Source organism: Macaca mulatta, chromosome 13 (genome assembly GCF_049350105.2).
Source record: "Macaca mulatta isolate MMU2019108-1 chromosome 13, T2T-MMU8v2.0, whole genome shotgun sequence".
Taxonomy (NCBI): Eukaryota; Metazoa; Chordata; class Mammalia; order Primates; family Cercopithecidae; genus Macaca; species Macaca mulatta.
The window spans coordinates 53,240,022-53,256,428 of NC_133418.1; the positions used below are offsets into that span (position 1 = coordinate 53,240,022).

General features: G+C 49.8%; 1 protein-coding gene across 34 annotated transcripts in view; it reads right to left on the reverse strand.

Moving 5' to 3' along the window:
• The window catches only part of DYSF (dysferlin), a 232,292-nt gene that overhangs the window by 157,607 nt on the left and 58,278 nt on the right, over positions 1–16,407 (reverse strand). For 19 of the 34 annotated variants that reach the window (XM_028832402.2, XM_028832394.2, XM_077959419.1 and 16 more), the window contains 9 exons: positions 14,360–14,474; positions 12,963–13,055; positions 12,382–12,587; positions 10,670–10,798; positions 10,180–10,242; positions 9,403–9,453; positions 6,247–6,277; positions 5,558–5,673; positions 59–185 (listed from right to left, as the gene is read on the reverse strand). In XM_028832402.2, coding sequence (XP_028688235.2) covers positions 59–185; positions 5,558–5,673; positions 6,247–6,277; positions 9,403–9,453; positions 10,180–10,242; positions 10,670–10,798; positions 12,382–12,587; positions 12,963–13,055; positions 14,360–14,474 — 931 coding nt within the window. The remainder of the gene's footprint in view (positions 1–58; positions 186–5,557; positions 5,674–6,246; positions 6,278–9,402; positions 9,454–10,179; positions 10,243–10,669; positions 10,799–12,381; positions 12,588–12,962; positions 13,056–14,359; positions 14,475–16,407) is intronic. The other 15 variants (XM_028832409.2, XM_028832404.2, XM_028832406.2 and 12 more) reach the window with 1 other exon arrangement.

Sequence of the window (16,407 nt, forward strand, 5' to 3'; positions counted from 1 at the left end):
CCAGCCCTGCGCCTCCAGCCTCCTGCAGACCTCCCACCCAAGGGCGCGCCCCACGCACTCTGTGGCAAGTCCTCGGCCCGGAAGACCTTCAGGCAGAAGTGGGCTCCTCGCAGGGCCACGCCTGTGGGCCGGAGCAGGTTGCTTTCAATGTCCTCCTTGTCTTCAGAGGGCTCTTTTCTCTCCAGCTACAAAGGAAACCAAATATGATTCCTTCACGCGCTCCTGAGCGCAGGGTTTTACTCTCTTTTTCTAAGAGTTCCATTTTCACCACATTCTGAAGTAAGGCAGACTGCGCTCCGCCACTTAGTCCCATACAAGGCACTACCGCATAGTCCCAGGCAAGGTCCTTCGCCTGAGCCCCAGCTTCCTCTTGAGTACAGCAGAGACCATGACACTGACCTTCCAGGACTGTGCGAGGAACATCTCCAATAATGATGGAAATGCATGTGGCACACGGCAAGCATTCCACCAACCTGTCTCCTTCCCGCTCTCCCCCACCTCCCAGTTAAAATATAATACAGTAGTCACTGAGGTCTAAGCTGGCCACTCTATCTTCAATAACATGCAGGTGTTCATTCACCCCGCCAGTAGCTCCTGAGTGACTAGCAGGTGTCTGTATGGTGCTGAAGGGCAGGGGATACGGCAGTGAATAAGGGAATGACGTGAATAAGCGCCCTCTTCCCATGGGGCTGACTATCTTGCAGGGAAAACAGACTTTCAGCAAATGAATCCAATAACTTGTCCTGTGTCTTGTGGTTGGAACAGTAATAACAAAAATCACATCCCACATGTATTGATGTGGATGCACTCTCTCATTTAATCCTCACAGCACCCCCCTTGAGTGGGTCTCAAACTTGGCTGCACATTAGAAACACCTGGTGGGGGGCCGGGTGCGGTGGCTCACACCTGTAATCCCAGCACTCTGGGAGGCCAAGGCAGGCGAATCACCTGAGGTCAGGAGTTCAAGGCCAGCTCACTAACATGGGGAAACCCCATCTCTACCAAATAATACAAAACTTAGCCAGGTGTGGTGGCGTGCACCTGTAGTCCCAGCTACTCAGAGGCTGAGATGGGAGAACTGCTTGAACCTGGGAAGCAGAGGTTGCAGTGAGCCGAGATTGCACCACCGCACTCCAGCCTGGGCACCTTTTCCCCATCTCAAAAAAAAAGGAAAAGAAAAGACACACCTGGGAAGCCCAGGTCACACCCCAGACCAATTAAAACATAATTTCCGGGAGAGAGTACCCATGCAGCAGTGGCTTTTAAAGCTTCCCAGATGATTCCAACTGGCTGAGAATTAGTGTCTTCTAGACCACTGCTGTGCATTCCAATTAAAACACGGGTTCTAGTTCAGCAGGTCTGGGGTGGGGCCCAAGAGTCTGCATTTCAACACGTGTCCAAGTGATGCCCACGCTGCTTGCCCACAGATGATGCTCTGGGTGCAAGGGCCTAGAATGCCCCCACTTTACAGATACGAAAGCTGAGGTTTAACACAGGCTGGAAGCAGAACCCATGTGCTTGGAGAGCACAGAGCAAGGGGGATTGTAACTATACTGAGGCGGGGTCAGAAATGCTGCCCAGCTTGAGACCCGGATGATGAGCAAGAGGTGGAGGCATCCAGACGAGGAGGCAACTCATGCAGAGGCCTTTGCACAAGGGGAAGTTGGCAGCTGGAGGAACAGACAAAAGATCTGGTGGCTGCTCTTGGGCTAGCGAGCAGCGAAGGGACAGGAGAATAGCAAGGTCAGGCTGTGCCCAGCAGCCCACTCCTTGGACAGTTGCCTGGACTAGCCTCACCTCATTCATTTCTCACTCAGTCACACTTGACACGTAGAAACCTGCTTCAGGATCCTTGCAGCAAAACACTCAATCCCAGAATGCCCATATCACAGCAATGCCCAAAGGGATGTGTTCTGTGTTTATTCTCCTCAGCTCATATCAGAAGAAAACAATCATCTTTCAGGCATCCATAAAAGGGTCTATTCCCCTAGACAATAAGCACTGATTGAGCACCTACTGTGTACAAGACCTGCCATACTAGGCAAGAGGGGAGATAAAAGATACCATATTTGCTATATTGTCCCCATCACCAAGAAACGGAATCTCAGTGATGAAGACAGACACATAAGCTGGTTAGACTACCAAAGGGCTGGGTGGTGGCCCAAAGGAAAGATCAATACATTTTCCTGGAGGACTTCTTCCTGGAGGCAAGCTTTAGGGAGGAAGTGGCATCTGAACGGGGCCTGGAAGAACAAATTGGTGCTTGGTAGGCAAAGAGAGGGAAGGTATTCCAGCAAGGGAAAAGGCCGGAGAGGAATGGAAGAGTGTTCTGGAAAGAGTCATATCATCTGGTGTGGCCACAGACGGGGCCCATGAAGATACATAACAGCAAGTGGGACTGGAAAACTGGGCTAAGGCCAAATGTCAAGGGCCTTGAATGTCATGCTAAGGATCTTGGACTCTATCCTGAAAGCAATGGGAAGTCACTGAACATTTTGTAAGAGGAGACACGCATGATTCTACCTGGGTTTAAAAATGATGACTGTTGGTCAGGCACAGTGGCTCATGCCTGTAATTCTAGCACTTTGGGAGGCCGAGGCAGGTGGATCACAAGGTCAGGAGTTTGAGACCAGCCTGACCAATATGGTGAAAACCCATCTCTACTAAAAATACAAAAAGTAGCCAGGCATGGTGGCGCACGCCTATAATCCCAGCTACTCAGGAGGCTGAGGCAGGAGAATTGCTTGAACTCGGGAGGCAGAGGTTGCAGTGAGCCAAGATTATACCACAGCACTCCAGCCTGGGTGACAGAGCAAGACTCTATCTCAAAAAAAATAAATAAATAAAAATAAAAATAAAGATGACTGGTGATAAGGTGGGGATAGGTGGAGAAGTATAACATAAGAAGTTAGGAGACCTCAGAGGACACTTAGGAGGGATGGCAGAAACTGCTAGTTGTTCCCCCAAATCCAGTCTTTTCTGCCTCCTCTTAACAAACCCTCAATTTTTAGCTGGACAGCATTAGGATGGACTTTATTTCCCAGGCTCCCTCGTAGTTAGATGTGGCCATGTGACTAAGTTCTGGTCAATAGGACCTAAGCACAAATGTGTACAACTTCTGGGTCACGGCTTTGAAGGAAGAGACGTGGCCTCCATAGTCCTTTACTCCCATTTCCCTGGCTGGAATACAGACATGGTGATGGGAACTGGAGCAACCGTCTTGGGCCGTGTGATGGAGGCTGCATGATGATCACAGTGGAGAAAAGGCCAGGAGCCTGGGTCTCTGATCATTGCCGAAGCACTGTGCCTATTCTGGACTGTGGCATTCATGAGAGAGAAATAAACATCTGTCCTCCTTAATGCCTATTATTTGGGGCATCTTTGTTACACCAGCTGAACCTATATTGTAATTCACAAAGAGACCCAAGTGAGAGAGAGTGGGAGCTGGGCCTCAAACTCTGGTCTTGCGATGGGAAAAAGAAGAGGCATACGCAGAGGTTTTCACACCAACAAGACTGGCCAACTACTTGCATGGGGACTGAGGGGTAAAGAATGAAAATCTGGCCTCTGGTTTGGGGGACTAAGTGGCTAACCATGCAATTTCCTAAGATGTCACCTAATACAGGATGGGGAACAGGTGTGGGAGCTTATATATAGAATAAGCTCACTGTTGCAAAAAGAAATGCAGCAAATGATACCAGGCTTTGCTCTAATACATCAGAGGGGCCTAAGGGACACGTTAATGTGGCCTGATGACAAGACAACTGAAACTGAGCGTCCGGAGCTCAGAAGATCCAGGCTGGAGAAGAGCAATTTACAAGTCTCAGGTGGTGTCTGAAAGAGACGGACTCCTCAACAGTGAGGGGCAGGACATAGCAAAGGAACAGGGACTGAACTGCAACATCGAATTCGAAGAACCCACTGGAAAAGGAGCAGGGAGAATCAGGAGAGTCATGAATGCTAAGGGAGGAGGAATTTCAAATACAGCGTGGGCTCCGGAATTGAATGCTGTGGAGCCGTGGTGCAGACTAACAACAGGGGAGAGCTCCTAAGCTCTGGTGATGAGCGACCCTTACACCAGTGGTTTCAGGGAGGGGAGGCGGTAGGATTCCTACTGAAGAGAAGGAATGAGCAGCTGGTAGTGGAGTGGAAAAAGGGGGACGCAGTGCACCCTTTCAAGAAGTTGGTGATGACCAGCAGTAGGAGAGAGAGAAAATAGTAGTGGAGAGGAGGGGTGGGGAGAAATGGGTCAATGAAGGGGTGCTTTAGGATGGGGAAATCTTGAGCCTGGCACAGATCATGGAGCAGGAGGCAGAGGACACAAGTGTGAGAAGAGATCAGAAAAAGGAGGCAAATAAGACAGTGGAGGATGTGAGGTCATAGCCAGGAGGTGGTGGGATGATGGAGCGGGAGGGGCGGCGGAAGGGAGGGAAGGTGGATGAAGATTTGGGGGGCAAGTTGAGGACCACGGGAGCTCCCAGAGCTCTCACCACTACATCGCTGTGCAGCTCTGCCTCTCCAAGGGAAGCTGAGGTTGGAGCTTAGGAAAGGCAAGAAAGCCTGGAAATAGCCAGGAGAGATAAGGAGTAAGGAGATGAGGCGAATGAGATAAGGAGTAAACTACACCCAGGTAAAGGAAGAGGCAGACAGCACCCAGGGCCCAGCTGAAACCCACCTTCATCCAAGCAGCACGTCCAGGTGGCCAAGGAACCAGTGTGTGGTGAGGATGGGGGTGACACGAGGCATGGCAGGAGACCCCAAGGGCCCTGTCCTCCTCTCCCTCCCTGCCCAGTGCCATCAGCCATGTTCAGGATGCCCTGGTACCTCACCCCTGACCTTCACCTCACCCCTGACCTTCCCCTCACCCCTGACCTTCCCCTCACTCCTGACCTTCAGCACTCCTGGCTTGCCCTCGCCCAACACATCCACCACCCACACGCCTCTCTTCTACTTCTGCACTGCTGAGCACCATGAGGCAAGTGGCTCCACTACAAACAAAGCGTCCAACCCAGAGTGGGCACTCTGGTGTTTGTGCAGAAATCCTTTCATTAAATCTAGCCCGTCATTCCTCTTGCACAAAGATGATTCCAAACATTTTCTCCTCCTCTCACACATACAAAGATGCGGATACCTCCCCTGCTCTCAACACTTTTCTCATTCTTACCACCTCCAACTTATAACTTTACTTACTGACATGTAGAGATGAGCATGATACATTCTTAGGCAATGAAATTCAAGTCACAACATAATATATATAGAATAAGCTCACTGTTGCAAAAAGGAAAATATGTGTGTGTGTGCCATTCCAGAGGGATGTGCAATGAGATAATAATAGCTCTCTCAGAGTGGTAGGATTATGAGTGATTCATTTTTTATTAATACCTTGCACCCAGAGCACTCATTTTTCATTAACGCCTTTCTACATGTTCTACATTTCTCATTAATTACCATATATTAGTTTAAATCAGAAAAAAAAAAAGAGTGTTTGTGGTTTGGTGCCCCCACCACCAAGTGCTGCGTGGGGGACCGTAGGGAAGACCCAGGGAAATGTACTCACAGGCGCTTCATCCCCAGGCCCCAGCACACAAAGACTTGTTTTCAGGTAACCTCTGGCCCCAGCAGAGAAGTCATCAGGGTCTGAGAGCAGCAGCCACTTCCTGAGATAGGCGTGCCCTAAGAGAGACAACATCCACTGGTGATCCCAGAATCAGAAGACCCCAGCCTGTGACCACATCCAGGAGCCCAGGATGGACTGCACAGGGGACGTAAAGGATTCATCCACTGGGCCATGAGCCCAGGACTCAGATTCTAGAATCAAAAGGTACTTTGAGTGTTCATGCGGTCAGAGTCAGAAATATTAACCCTGTAAGAGGCTGGCAGAGCCAAACCCAGGCCATTTTCCTCCCCTTCAAGAAGTGACCAGATCAGAATGGAAACCAGGGTGAGGAGAAATCCTGGTTTGTCACCCAAATGACCTGTCCCTGTCTGCCGTGAGCCCAGTCTCCAGTAATGGGGCCTTTCAGATCTAGCCTCCCTGAATGGGCCAGCGGAGACACAGGTGAGCGTTACACGCTCCCGAGGGCTTGTCTCACATGGAGGATGAATGACCTGCCTTCTCTCCCAAGATCAAACCCTTCCTCTAGATTCTAAAACCCCCAGGAGAGACAGTGAGGATCCCAAATGGGTGTCCCCAGTCAGCCTCTAGAACCAAAATGCAAGGATACAGCCAAAGTGGTGAGAACTCACGGGGCTCTCTGTAAATGGTGCCCACGTCCATCTGCAATCAACGAGAGGAGACACAAATCAAACTCTTGCCGCTGAAGCATTAAACAAAGTGTGGTGCATTACACGATTCCATTAAAAACCATGTTTTTGAAGAACTTTTGGAAGCACAGGGAAACATTCACCATTTGATACTATATGAAAAGAAAGTGAAATACATTTTGATCCCAGTTTGATAAAGAATGCTTATGTACAGAAAAGAAAGAGGAAAGGAGGCTGGGCGTGTTGGCTCATGCCTATAATCCCAGCAATTTGGGAGGTCGAGGCAGGTGGATCACTTGAAGTCAGGAGTTCGAGACCAGCCTCCTGACCAACATGGTGAAACTCCATCTCTATTAAAAATAAAATTAAAAAAAAAAATAGCCGGGTGTGGTGGCGCATGCCTGTAATTCCAGCTACTTGGGAAGCTGAGGCAAGAGAATCACTTGAACCTAGGAGGTGGAGGTTGCAGTGAGTTGAGATCACGCCATTGCACTCCAGCCTTGGCAACAAGAGCAAAAATCCGTCTAAAAAAAAAGAGGAAAGGAAATTCACACAATAGGACTATGTTATCTCTGCATGGTAGATTGGGGTGATTTTTATTTCATTTTTTATTCCTTCCTGTGTTTTACAATTTTCTATTAAAAATCCATAGATTACTGGGATGGTGACAGTGGGGAAGGCCGCAGCGGGGGCGGGGGGCAGGGAGTATTTGGGAACTGTGTCCATTCCACTCAATTTTTGCTGTGAATCTAAAACAGCTCTAAAAAGTTGTCTATTTTTTTAAATCATAGATTACTTTTATAATTAGATACAAGTAAAATAATTTTTTGACTTAACCCTTGGGTTCTCAGAACAAGAATGTAAAGAGACTCAAAACATAATTAAGATTTAATTTGTTACAGAATGACTCAGGCTCAAACTCATTCTTTTAAAAAATGCTTCTCCAGGTAAACAGATTTAGTTTTTTATCTTGTGACTTCTTTCCACAGGCAATGATTTGGGAAGACATTGAAATCTCACCTGCTGATCTAGCCATCGGGTCCAACCCAGCAATTTTTTTTTTGAGATGGAGTCTCGCTCTGTCGCCCAGGCTGGAGGGCAGTGGTGCGATCTCGGCTCACTGCAACCTCTGTCGCCCAGGTTCAAACAATTCTCCTGCCTCAGCCTCCAGAGTACCGGGGATTACAAGCGCCCACCACCACGCCCAGCTAATTTTTGTATTTTTAGTAGAGACGGGGTTTTACCATGTTGGCCAGGCTGGTCTTCAACTACTGACCTCAAGTGATCTGCCCACCTCGGCCTCCCAAAGCACTGGGATCACAGGCATGAGCCACCACGCCTGGTCCCAGCAATTATATATTGTGCAGAATAAATAATTCTAAGGTAACTGTTCTGACAACAGGTAGAATACAAGCCCCTTATTTTAAATTTGTATTTAAAATACAAATGTAAAGAAGGAAGGCATAATACACTTGGATAGAGGGGAGAGGGTAAAAATAAGCTTGTGTTCTTTCTTTCCTTTTGATAAATCCTTGAAAATTTCAAAATGAGAAAATTAATAACAATTACATCAAATTACATTAAAACACCGTGCAGGCCAGGCGCAGTGCTCATGCCTGTAATCCCAACACTTTGGGAGGCCAAGGAGGTCAGATCACAAGGTCAGGAGTTCAAGACCAGCCTGACCAACATGGTGAAACCCTGCCTCTACTAAAAATACCAAAAAAAAAAAAAATTAGCTTGGCATGGTGGCACACACCTGTAATCCCAGAAACTTGGGAGGCTGAGGCAGGAGAATCACTTGAACCCGGGAGGCAGAGGTTGCAGTGAGCTGAGATCACACCACTGCACTCCAGCCTGGGTGACAGAGCAAGACTCCATTTCAAAATAATGATGATGATGATGACGATGATAATAATAATAATACAGGTCTCCTTTAGTCTGTGCAATTACTAGTTACTTTTACTTTACGTAATCTGTTAAATCCATTGGTTCTCGGTTCTCGGAATAGGACTATTTACTTCTGGACTGTCTGGGACAAGTGAGGAGGCTGGGGCAGGGTTCCCCTCTCTTCATTGCCTCTCCCTCCCTCAGGGATCCACATCTGAACCCCACTCCCAATCCAGAGTGAGAGTGACATCAGGGCAGAGAGCGCTGAGTCTCACTGGCCCAAGATGGCCAGGATGAGAAGAAGGGCTGCCCAAACTCAGATCTCACACTGCCTTCCCAGAGGTGGGGGAAAATCCAAATTACAAATAAGGGTCTTGATTCTGCCTGTTGGAAATAAGGGAAGAAGTACTTCCCTCCCCTCTCTTTTTGTCAGAACACTTACCTTAGAAAACTTGTAAATATATTACACTTTCCCTGTCTCTTTGAAATGCATCTTTTAAAGAAACTAAATAAGCCTTTTGTCAGCTTTAGTATACAAGTGTCATTCTCAGGACGTCTGAAATGTAAACACCAAGGGAGATGGCTCCCCTATGTCCCAGCTTCTGTGGGAAGATAGGAGCCTAACTCCTGTGCGCACCTGGCTCCAAGTTGTTAAACTACTTCCTGCCATAAAAATACGAGTTTCATTTTTGTTTGGTCTTCTGGACACAATAGCTAACATAGATGGTCACTCCGATTACCAGGTGACTTTGGGATGAACTCGGTGTGACCAACGGTGCCGTACATATTTTTAAGAAACTAAGTAAGTCTTTTGTCAGCTTTAGTATACAAATGTCATTTTCAGGAGGTCTGAAATGTTAAGTCCCCTGATCTGAGGGTGGGGCATGATGTCTCTTGAGAATGTATGTGGTGGGCAATCAGTTGAACCCGCTGGCTAAATTAGCATGAGATTTCTTTCTGTCTTTGCAGCATCTTAGCAGATCATTGCCTGTGATGTGCATCTCACTCTGGTTTAAGGCCTCTTCAATGATAGAAAAGTGCTTTCTTTCTCTTCTACCTTTGTGGAGAGGTTTTCTGGGGTGAAAGGAGATGCTGTGCAGAGGGTTTGGTGTTGTTTTTTGAAATAATATTTTCCCAAAGCAGAGACACACAGGATCTCTGGAGTGCCACCCCTGCCCATGGCCCACAGAAGCTCCACCAACACGGAGAAGTGAGAACTGACTGCTTTCATTGAAAATAAGCAATTACCCGGAACTCCCCAAGGAGAGCATCTGTCCTGAGAGAACGGGAGTCTACCACCTGCAGAGAAAGATCACGGAAACTCACATTCACAGGGAACATGTGGCCCACACGGCCAACCCAATAGCTCTTCCCTCCCAAACAATAACTGCCAACGCTTCACACTTACTCAATTCCAGAGATTGTTCTAAGCAATATTTAGCCCTCACAAGAACCCCATCAGCAGATACTGTCATTATCCCCATTTCACGGATGAAACAGGGGCACAGAGACTTGTACAGAAACACACAACCCCTACATGGCATAGACAGAGCTGGAATCCACCCTAGTGCCAGAGCCTACACTTTCAGCCGCTTGGCTGTAGTGCCTTTCAGAGGAGATGGGGGAAGAGCCAAGGCCCAGAGAAAGAGAATCTCCATCAGAAGCAGGCACGTGGATTAACAAAATAAGATGGAAACTTAAATGTTCATTGCCACAAGTGATTCAAGGACCCTGACCTGAGACCCCAGGGGGATGCTGAGCAGTGGGGTCTCCTGCAGCTGCTGCCTCCAGCTGAGCTGTTGTAGGCATTTCTGTGACCCGTAGGGCCTGACTGTGAGTTACTCCACATCATCCACGTGTCAGGCTTTAACACGCCTCCCTCTCACACACACACACACACTGACAGGCACACACACGCATGCACACACATGCACAATCACACATACACACACACACACCTGCGTGCACTGACACCTATGTGCGTACATACAGCCCACGGAGAACACTTTGACTGCTGAGACGTACCGTGATAAAGATGGGCTCATCAAACAGCTCCGCGGGACAGTCAAACAAGTTGAAGAAAAGAGTCTGTTGGTTCAGAGCAAAGGGAGACATACCAGTGCCTGCTGACCCCTCAGGCCAGGGAGAGGGAGGACCACCCCCGCAAGCCTCCACGCCTAGCAGTTTAGTCCCCTCGGAAAATGTGGATTGGGCTCAGCATTGGGGATTGGACAAGTTCTGGGGTGATCTGCCCCTGGCCTCACAGACATGGTCATTTCAGGGTTGGGTGAGTGGCTGGCCGTATAGGGTGACAGGGATGTGGAGCAGCAGGAGAAGTAAGAGCAGGAGCCCTTTCTCCAGCCCCACAGATAACCTCCTTGGGAGCCAGCACATCTCACCACACAAGGTCAGCGCCATATGTAAACACTCTTGAATGAATTGCCAGGTGTCTGCACTGGGCTTCCAGATGGGAAGGCCCACCAAGGTTCTGGCCCTCATGCCCCGTGTCTCCCACCTCATTGAAGAGTGGGCTGTTTCCCTTGTGGATCCGTGTCCGCTTGGTCTGCCCTGCAGCAGTAACCTTGACCACAGGCTTGATGTTCACCCCGGGCAGCTGGCGCCCCTCGATCACCTGGACCCTAATCTGAAAACCAGAAGGAGGAAAGAGTAGGAGGAAGGCGGAAGAGTTAAGGACCACCCACCATCCACCCCAAGAGTCAGAAATCTCAGGAACCATCTCACCACTGGCTTCTTGGGAAAAGTATTAGAAAGGAATTAGGAAGAGCATTATATGAACTATGATATTTTCCCACCAAGGCCCCTTACATCTATAGAAAATTCCATAGCTCCATAGAAGAGCTGCCAGGCTGCCCCTCGTCAGCTACCCACATTAAACCCCAGGGGTGGGCAGACACAGCCCCCATTTATGTCATTCAGCCATTGGCACAAGCCCCACCCAAGACCCCATTGATACTGGCATTTTTAAGTGGCCTGAATGTTCTTTATTGACAATTCCCTCAGAGGTCGAACTTACACAGTGAAGTGACCCCAGAAATAGTCTTTATTCTTTATAAGATGCAATGCTTTCTTACAGTCTGAGAAATAAATTAAGAACTTTTTCCATTGAGCCGTAAGTAAATGAAGACTTCAGGAACATCTATGCTTCCAAACATTAGGTAAGATATTTTAAAATATGAAATTTTACAATATTAAGGCAATGGGAAGATGGATGAGTGATTTTTAATCTCCTCATTTTAATATATTTTCCAAACTTTCTAAAATAAACATATGTTATTTCCATAAAGAGAACAAAGGCAGTATGAACGTGTTTGGGGAATAATAGCACAGGGGCTAGAATTTTGTCTCTTGGGGCAAACAGTGGTTAGAGCTAGGACTTCTGCGTAAATTACCATGATTTAGAATAGAAACATATTTTTGCAATTTGTTGCACTTAGTATTATAAATAGAGATTTCAGGTTCCTGCTTTTAACCTTAAAAGTAGTTGTAAAGAGTTAAATATCACTGTGTGACTACATCAAAATAGAAAATTATTTTGAACAGAAAAAAAAAAATAGGCAAAGGACCAAAGTTAAAAGCAAGTAAAATGGGATGGATTTTTGGATAAAAATGTGTCGAAGTGTTAACATTAATAGTTTTTATTCTGTGACGAGCTTGAACAAATTCAAATTCCATATGACTCTCAGAAAAATCCATGGCTTTATGCAGGGAGATAGATATAGGGAGAAAAAAGATGTTAGACAGAGCTTCTCTGATGTAAGGATCTTGTTAAAATGCAGATTCTGGTAGAGTAGGTCTGGGTAGACCCTGCATCTCTAACAAGTACACAGGTGATGCAGAAGGTGCTGGACACGGACCACACCTGAATAGCCAGGAGCTTGCTGGCTGGATACTCCCTGGTTAGAAAAACAGATCGGAGATGCAAAGACATGCTGAATCTCTGCAGTGAGTTTTTTTGTTGTTGTGTTTTGTTTTGTTTTTTAAGTACAAAACCACGGGGCTGGGCAGAAGCTTGTTCTGTGGACCTAAGATGTGAACTCCCTGTTCGGCATCTGCCCAGACCCAGGGAAACTACAGGTTCCCCCCGCAGGAGGGCCCTGAGGATCCCACACACATCTTCCCCTGAAGCTGGACAAACCAGGCAGGTGCCTGGCACCAGCAGCTGATGGTTGAAGAGGAGCCTGGGGTCAGAGAAAGCCTGTTCATCACCTGGAAGTCCTGCGGTTTGTCTGACAGCAGCTTTCTAGATGTAGGTGCACTTCGCTTTCTTTTGATCCCGGGGTAGTGGGGTGGAGGATGCAAAGGTAGTTTCCTTGGGGTGGTGGGAGCCCCCGGCCCTCCGCTTTGATCCAGGAATGGCTCTGTCTCATCTCCAGTGAGTCCCTGGTCCTCTGTGTCTTCCTCTCCTCCTGTGTCTAAGAGGAGAGGACCCTAATGAGGCCTGGGTCCCTCCGGCCCTGTCCCTGCCCCTGGGACCCAGCCCAGGGGGCAGAAGATCCAAAAGGCATGGGCACTAAGACTCACCCCTCTCCCTCTCCCTCCTCCCTTCCCATCAGTGAGCCAGGATGGATAAGGTAGAAAGAAGAGGAGCTTTCAGCAGCTGAAACTTGAGGGCAGTCAGACCAGTTAGTCAACAGGAAGAAAACAGAATGGCCTAGCCCTCCCACCCACCAAGTCCTGCAGGATGAGTCCTCTGCCACCTGGGCCCACTCCAGCGAGCTGACCATGGCAGCGAGTGAGACAGTTACAGGGAGGGTCTGGGATCAGGACAGTCCTGGCCCGTGTCTCACCCATGGGGGCCGGCCACTTCTTTCCAGAGTATCTCGTGTCCACGGTGCTGTCACTGAGCAGGGACCAAGTCTCGGCCCGGCTCTGTCCCCCGCCTGTCTTGTGGGCAGGGCATAACCCCGGGAGGGGAGGGAGGAGGTTGGGGTGAGGGAAACCAACCTACTGCACCCCCAGCCCCAACCCTGCCTTCCCCGCCCACCCCAGCCTGGTGCAAAGCTCAGAAATAGCTGTGGTGCCCAGTGGCACCTGTCAATTCTCACCACCTCCCAGGAGTGTCCGGAAGCCTCCCCTGATTGGCCTGCACCTAACTCTGTCAGATCCACCTCAACATGGTCCCAGAGCATTCGGGTCCTCCCCGCTCCCCACCCTCTGCCACCAGGGGCACCTCTCCTTCCTCCCCTGAGCCCACTCCAGCTGCACAGCTCAGGATTACCAGGTTACTCCAGTCCAAACTGATCTCCCGTCTCTAAGCTCGGACAGTGCTGAGCCCCAATGAGATGGCTCTGCTCTGCCGACCTCACCACAGAGCCCTTTGCTGGGCTGGTCCCAGATCAGGCACAGGGCACACTCAGTTGAAACATGGGCTGCTCGGGTTTTAATGCTGTGCTTGCTTCTAGCTCCCTTCACTAAGAGAAAAACTCTAGAATCTTTCCCATGGGCAAGTGCCCCCTAGCCCGTCTGTGTAGCTTCCTCCCAACCCCAGCAGGCTGGACCACATGGAGGCTCCCACGCCCAGGTCCACCACTGGCGAGCCAGCCACCCCGGGATGACCAGGTTGGCAGATCCAAGTGAAGAGAGCTGAGACAGGCACAGCACTTAGCTAATTTAGTCTGCTCCCTTCACAAATAATCTATGGGCCCAGAGAGGGAAAGTAATCAGCCCAAAGTCACACAGGGACTCAGTGTCAAAGGTAGGACTGGAACCCTGAAGTTCAGCTCAGGGCTCTTTTAAGAAAAAAACTAGTTTTTTGTCACACACCATCACCGAAGGCCTGCTGGGTCCCGAGGCAGGGAAGCATTTGGTTCTGGGGAGTTTGTGGTGCCTCAGGTATCACCTGAGCCAGACCCTGTCCCCACACACCCTTCTGAGAGCTGCACAGCTCAGAACACCCAGTCTGGGCTCAGCCCGGTCCCCAGGCAGCTGGGGCTGGAAGGCATCCTCACACAACTCGCTGCAGCGCCCAAGGGAACCTGCCTGCTGCCCCTTCTTTCTGCACGGCAGAAGGCAACCCTCAGGACTTCCCACCCACTGCACCCTCTTCTCTCCAGGCCTGGGCAGCCCCCAACCTGAGGAGGGCAGCAAAGGCTGGGAAGCCTCGCTGCAGCTCCCAGCCCCCAGGCTCAAGTGCCACTGCCGGCCTTCTTGCTGGGGCTCGGCCAGGCCAATGTAGGCTACTCACCTGCCACTACATCCAGGTCAGGCAGAGTTGGGGAGGGCTCCAGAGGGGTAGGCGGCGGGAACAGGGGCACAGCTCCAGGCAGCGGTGTGTAGGACACCTGCAGGACCAGCGAGGCCTGGAAGAGATGAGACATGGGAGACAGGTAAGTACACTGGCCTCGGACCACTGCCCTCCGGTATCTTCCCTGTTTCTGGCATCCCTCCACCAAGGAATATGGCTCTGACAAGAGCCAGGTTTGCAGGAGGCTGTGGCAAAGGCACCCCCAGGGACCTATCAGCATAGTCAGGTGGTTCGAAGCACAGAATCTGGGGTCAGTTTCCACCACTCAGGAGCTGTGTGACCTTAGGCAAGATCTGTGACCTCCCTCGCCTCAGTTTCCTGATTCCTCACAGGTCAAATGTGGAGTGAATTAGTTGATGTAGCACGTAGTGGGCTTCTGTAAATGAATCAGGGATCCAACCTCTCTTGCAGGATTTTTCCCACTCTCCACTCGGCCTGTCTTCAGGAAAATGTCCCTTTGGCCACTCTGCTCAGTCAATGGCTCGCCCCTACTTCTCCAGGGACGACTCAGCTTTGCTCTGCTTTGCTCAGGCTGCAGCTAGCACTGAGAGGGTCTCAGCGTGCTGCCAGCCTTGCGGAGCCCTCTTCCTTCCTGACCCCGCCACATCCTCAGCTGCCCCAGCTTGCACCGGCCAGAGAGGAGAGGGACTGGTGACATCCCTCACAGACAAGGTCGAGTTGCCCATGTGCCCACCCCAACCCTCACCCCGAACCTGGCAATGGCACAACCTCAGCAGGCTCTGCAGCCTGGTTGCTCCTGGGCCTGCCTGAGCCCTGCCCTGGCACCACAGGCCCAGTAAGCCTCTTGGGGCAGCCATTCTCTCAAATTAGCGCAACAGATACTCTAAGAAAGTTTGGGAAGCACAGAAAGCTTTGGAAAAATAATGCAAAAGAAAACCAATTGTTGGCTGGGCGCGGTGGCTCACGCCTGTAATCCCAGCGCTTAGGGAGGCCGAGGCAGGCGGATCACGAGGTCAGGAGATCGAGACCATCCTGGCTAACACGGTGAAACCCCGTGTCTACTAAAAATACAAAAAATTAGCCGGGCGTGGTGGCGGGCGCCTGTTGTCCCAGCTACTTGGGAGACTGAGGCAGGAGAATGGCATGAACCTGAGTGGTGGAGCTTGCAGGGAGCCGAGATCACGCCACTGCACTTCAGCCTGAGTGACAGAGCGAGACTCCATCTCAAAAGAAAAGAAAAGAAAAGAAAAGAAAAGAAAAGAAAAGAGAAGAAAAGAAAAGAAAACCAATTGTCCATAATTCCCTGACTCCACATTCCAGTTCTCTCCAATCTTTCAAACAAATAGTAGACAGGTCTGCTGTATGCAAAATGATTTTCTTTTACTGAATGTCAGACAATAAGCTCTCCCCAGGTTTTGACAAACCCTTTATAAACACAGTTTTTACTGAGGCATAATGTCCTTCTGAGTGGCTCTCGCTAGTTCACTGGACCTTTCTGCTGAATGATGTTAGGGACGTCCAGGGACTCACGGAGCAAACTCAGTCCCAAGACAGAAAGGCCTGAAGGCTCCTGACACACTCCACTCTTGAGCTTGAACTCTCCAGACTGGGGCCCGGGACAGCCACACTAAGGGAGAGCAGCACTGGTGGAAAGCAAGGCACAGAACACTGAGGAAGGAGGCAAGAGCCAGCTCAGCATCCCAGGAGACTCAGGAGGAGGTCGACAAAGGCAACTGCGACCCTCGAATTCCCTCACCCAAGGCATGGCCATAACCTGCCCTGTGGGTTCCTGAATCACCACCAGGTGTCGCCACTTGAGCAGTCAGTCCCCTCAGTTCCTGCAACCCGGTGGAGGGGAAGAAAAGAAAGAGCCTTCCTGTCCCTCCAGACGCCACACCTGACTCCTAGAGATGCCAGTTCAGTAGGTCTAGGGTGGCCCTGGGTATTTGCACTTTTAACAACTGTCCTGGGACTTTCTTCCACTTCAGCGAAAGGTAAGTTGGGCTCTTTGGAGAAATAACTACTTC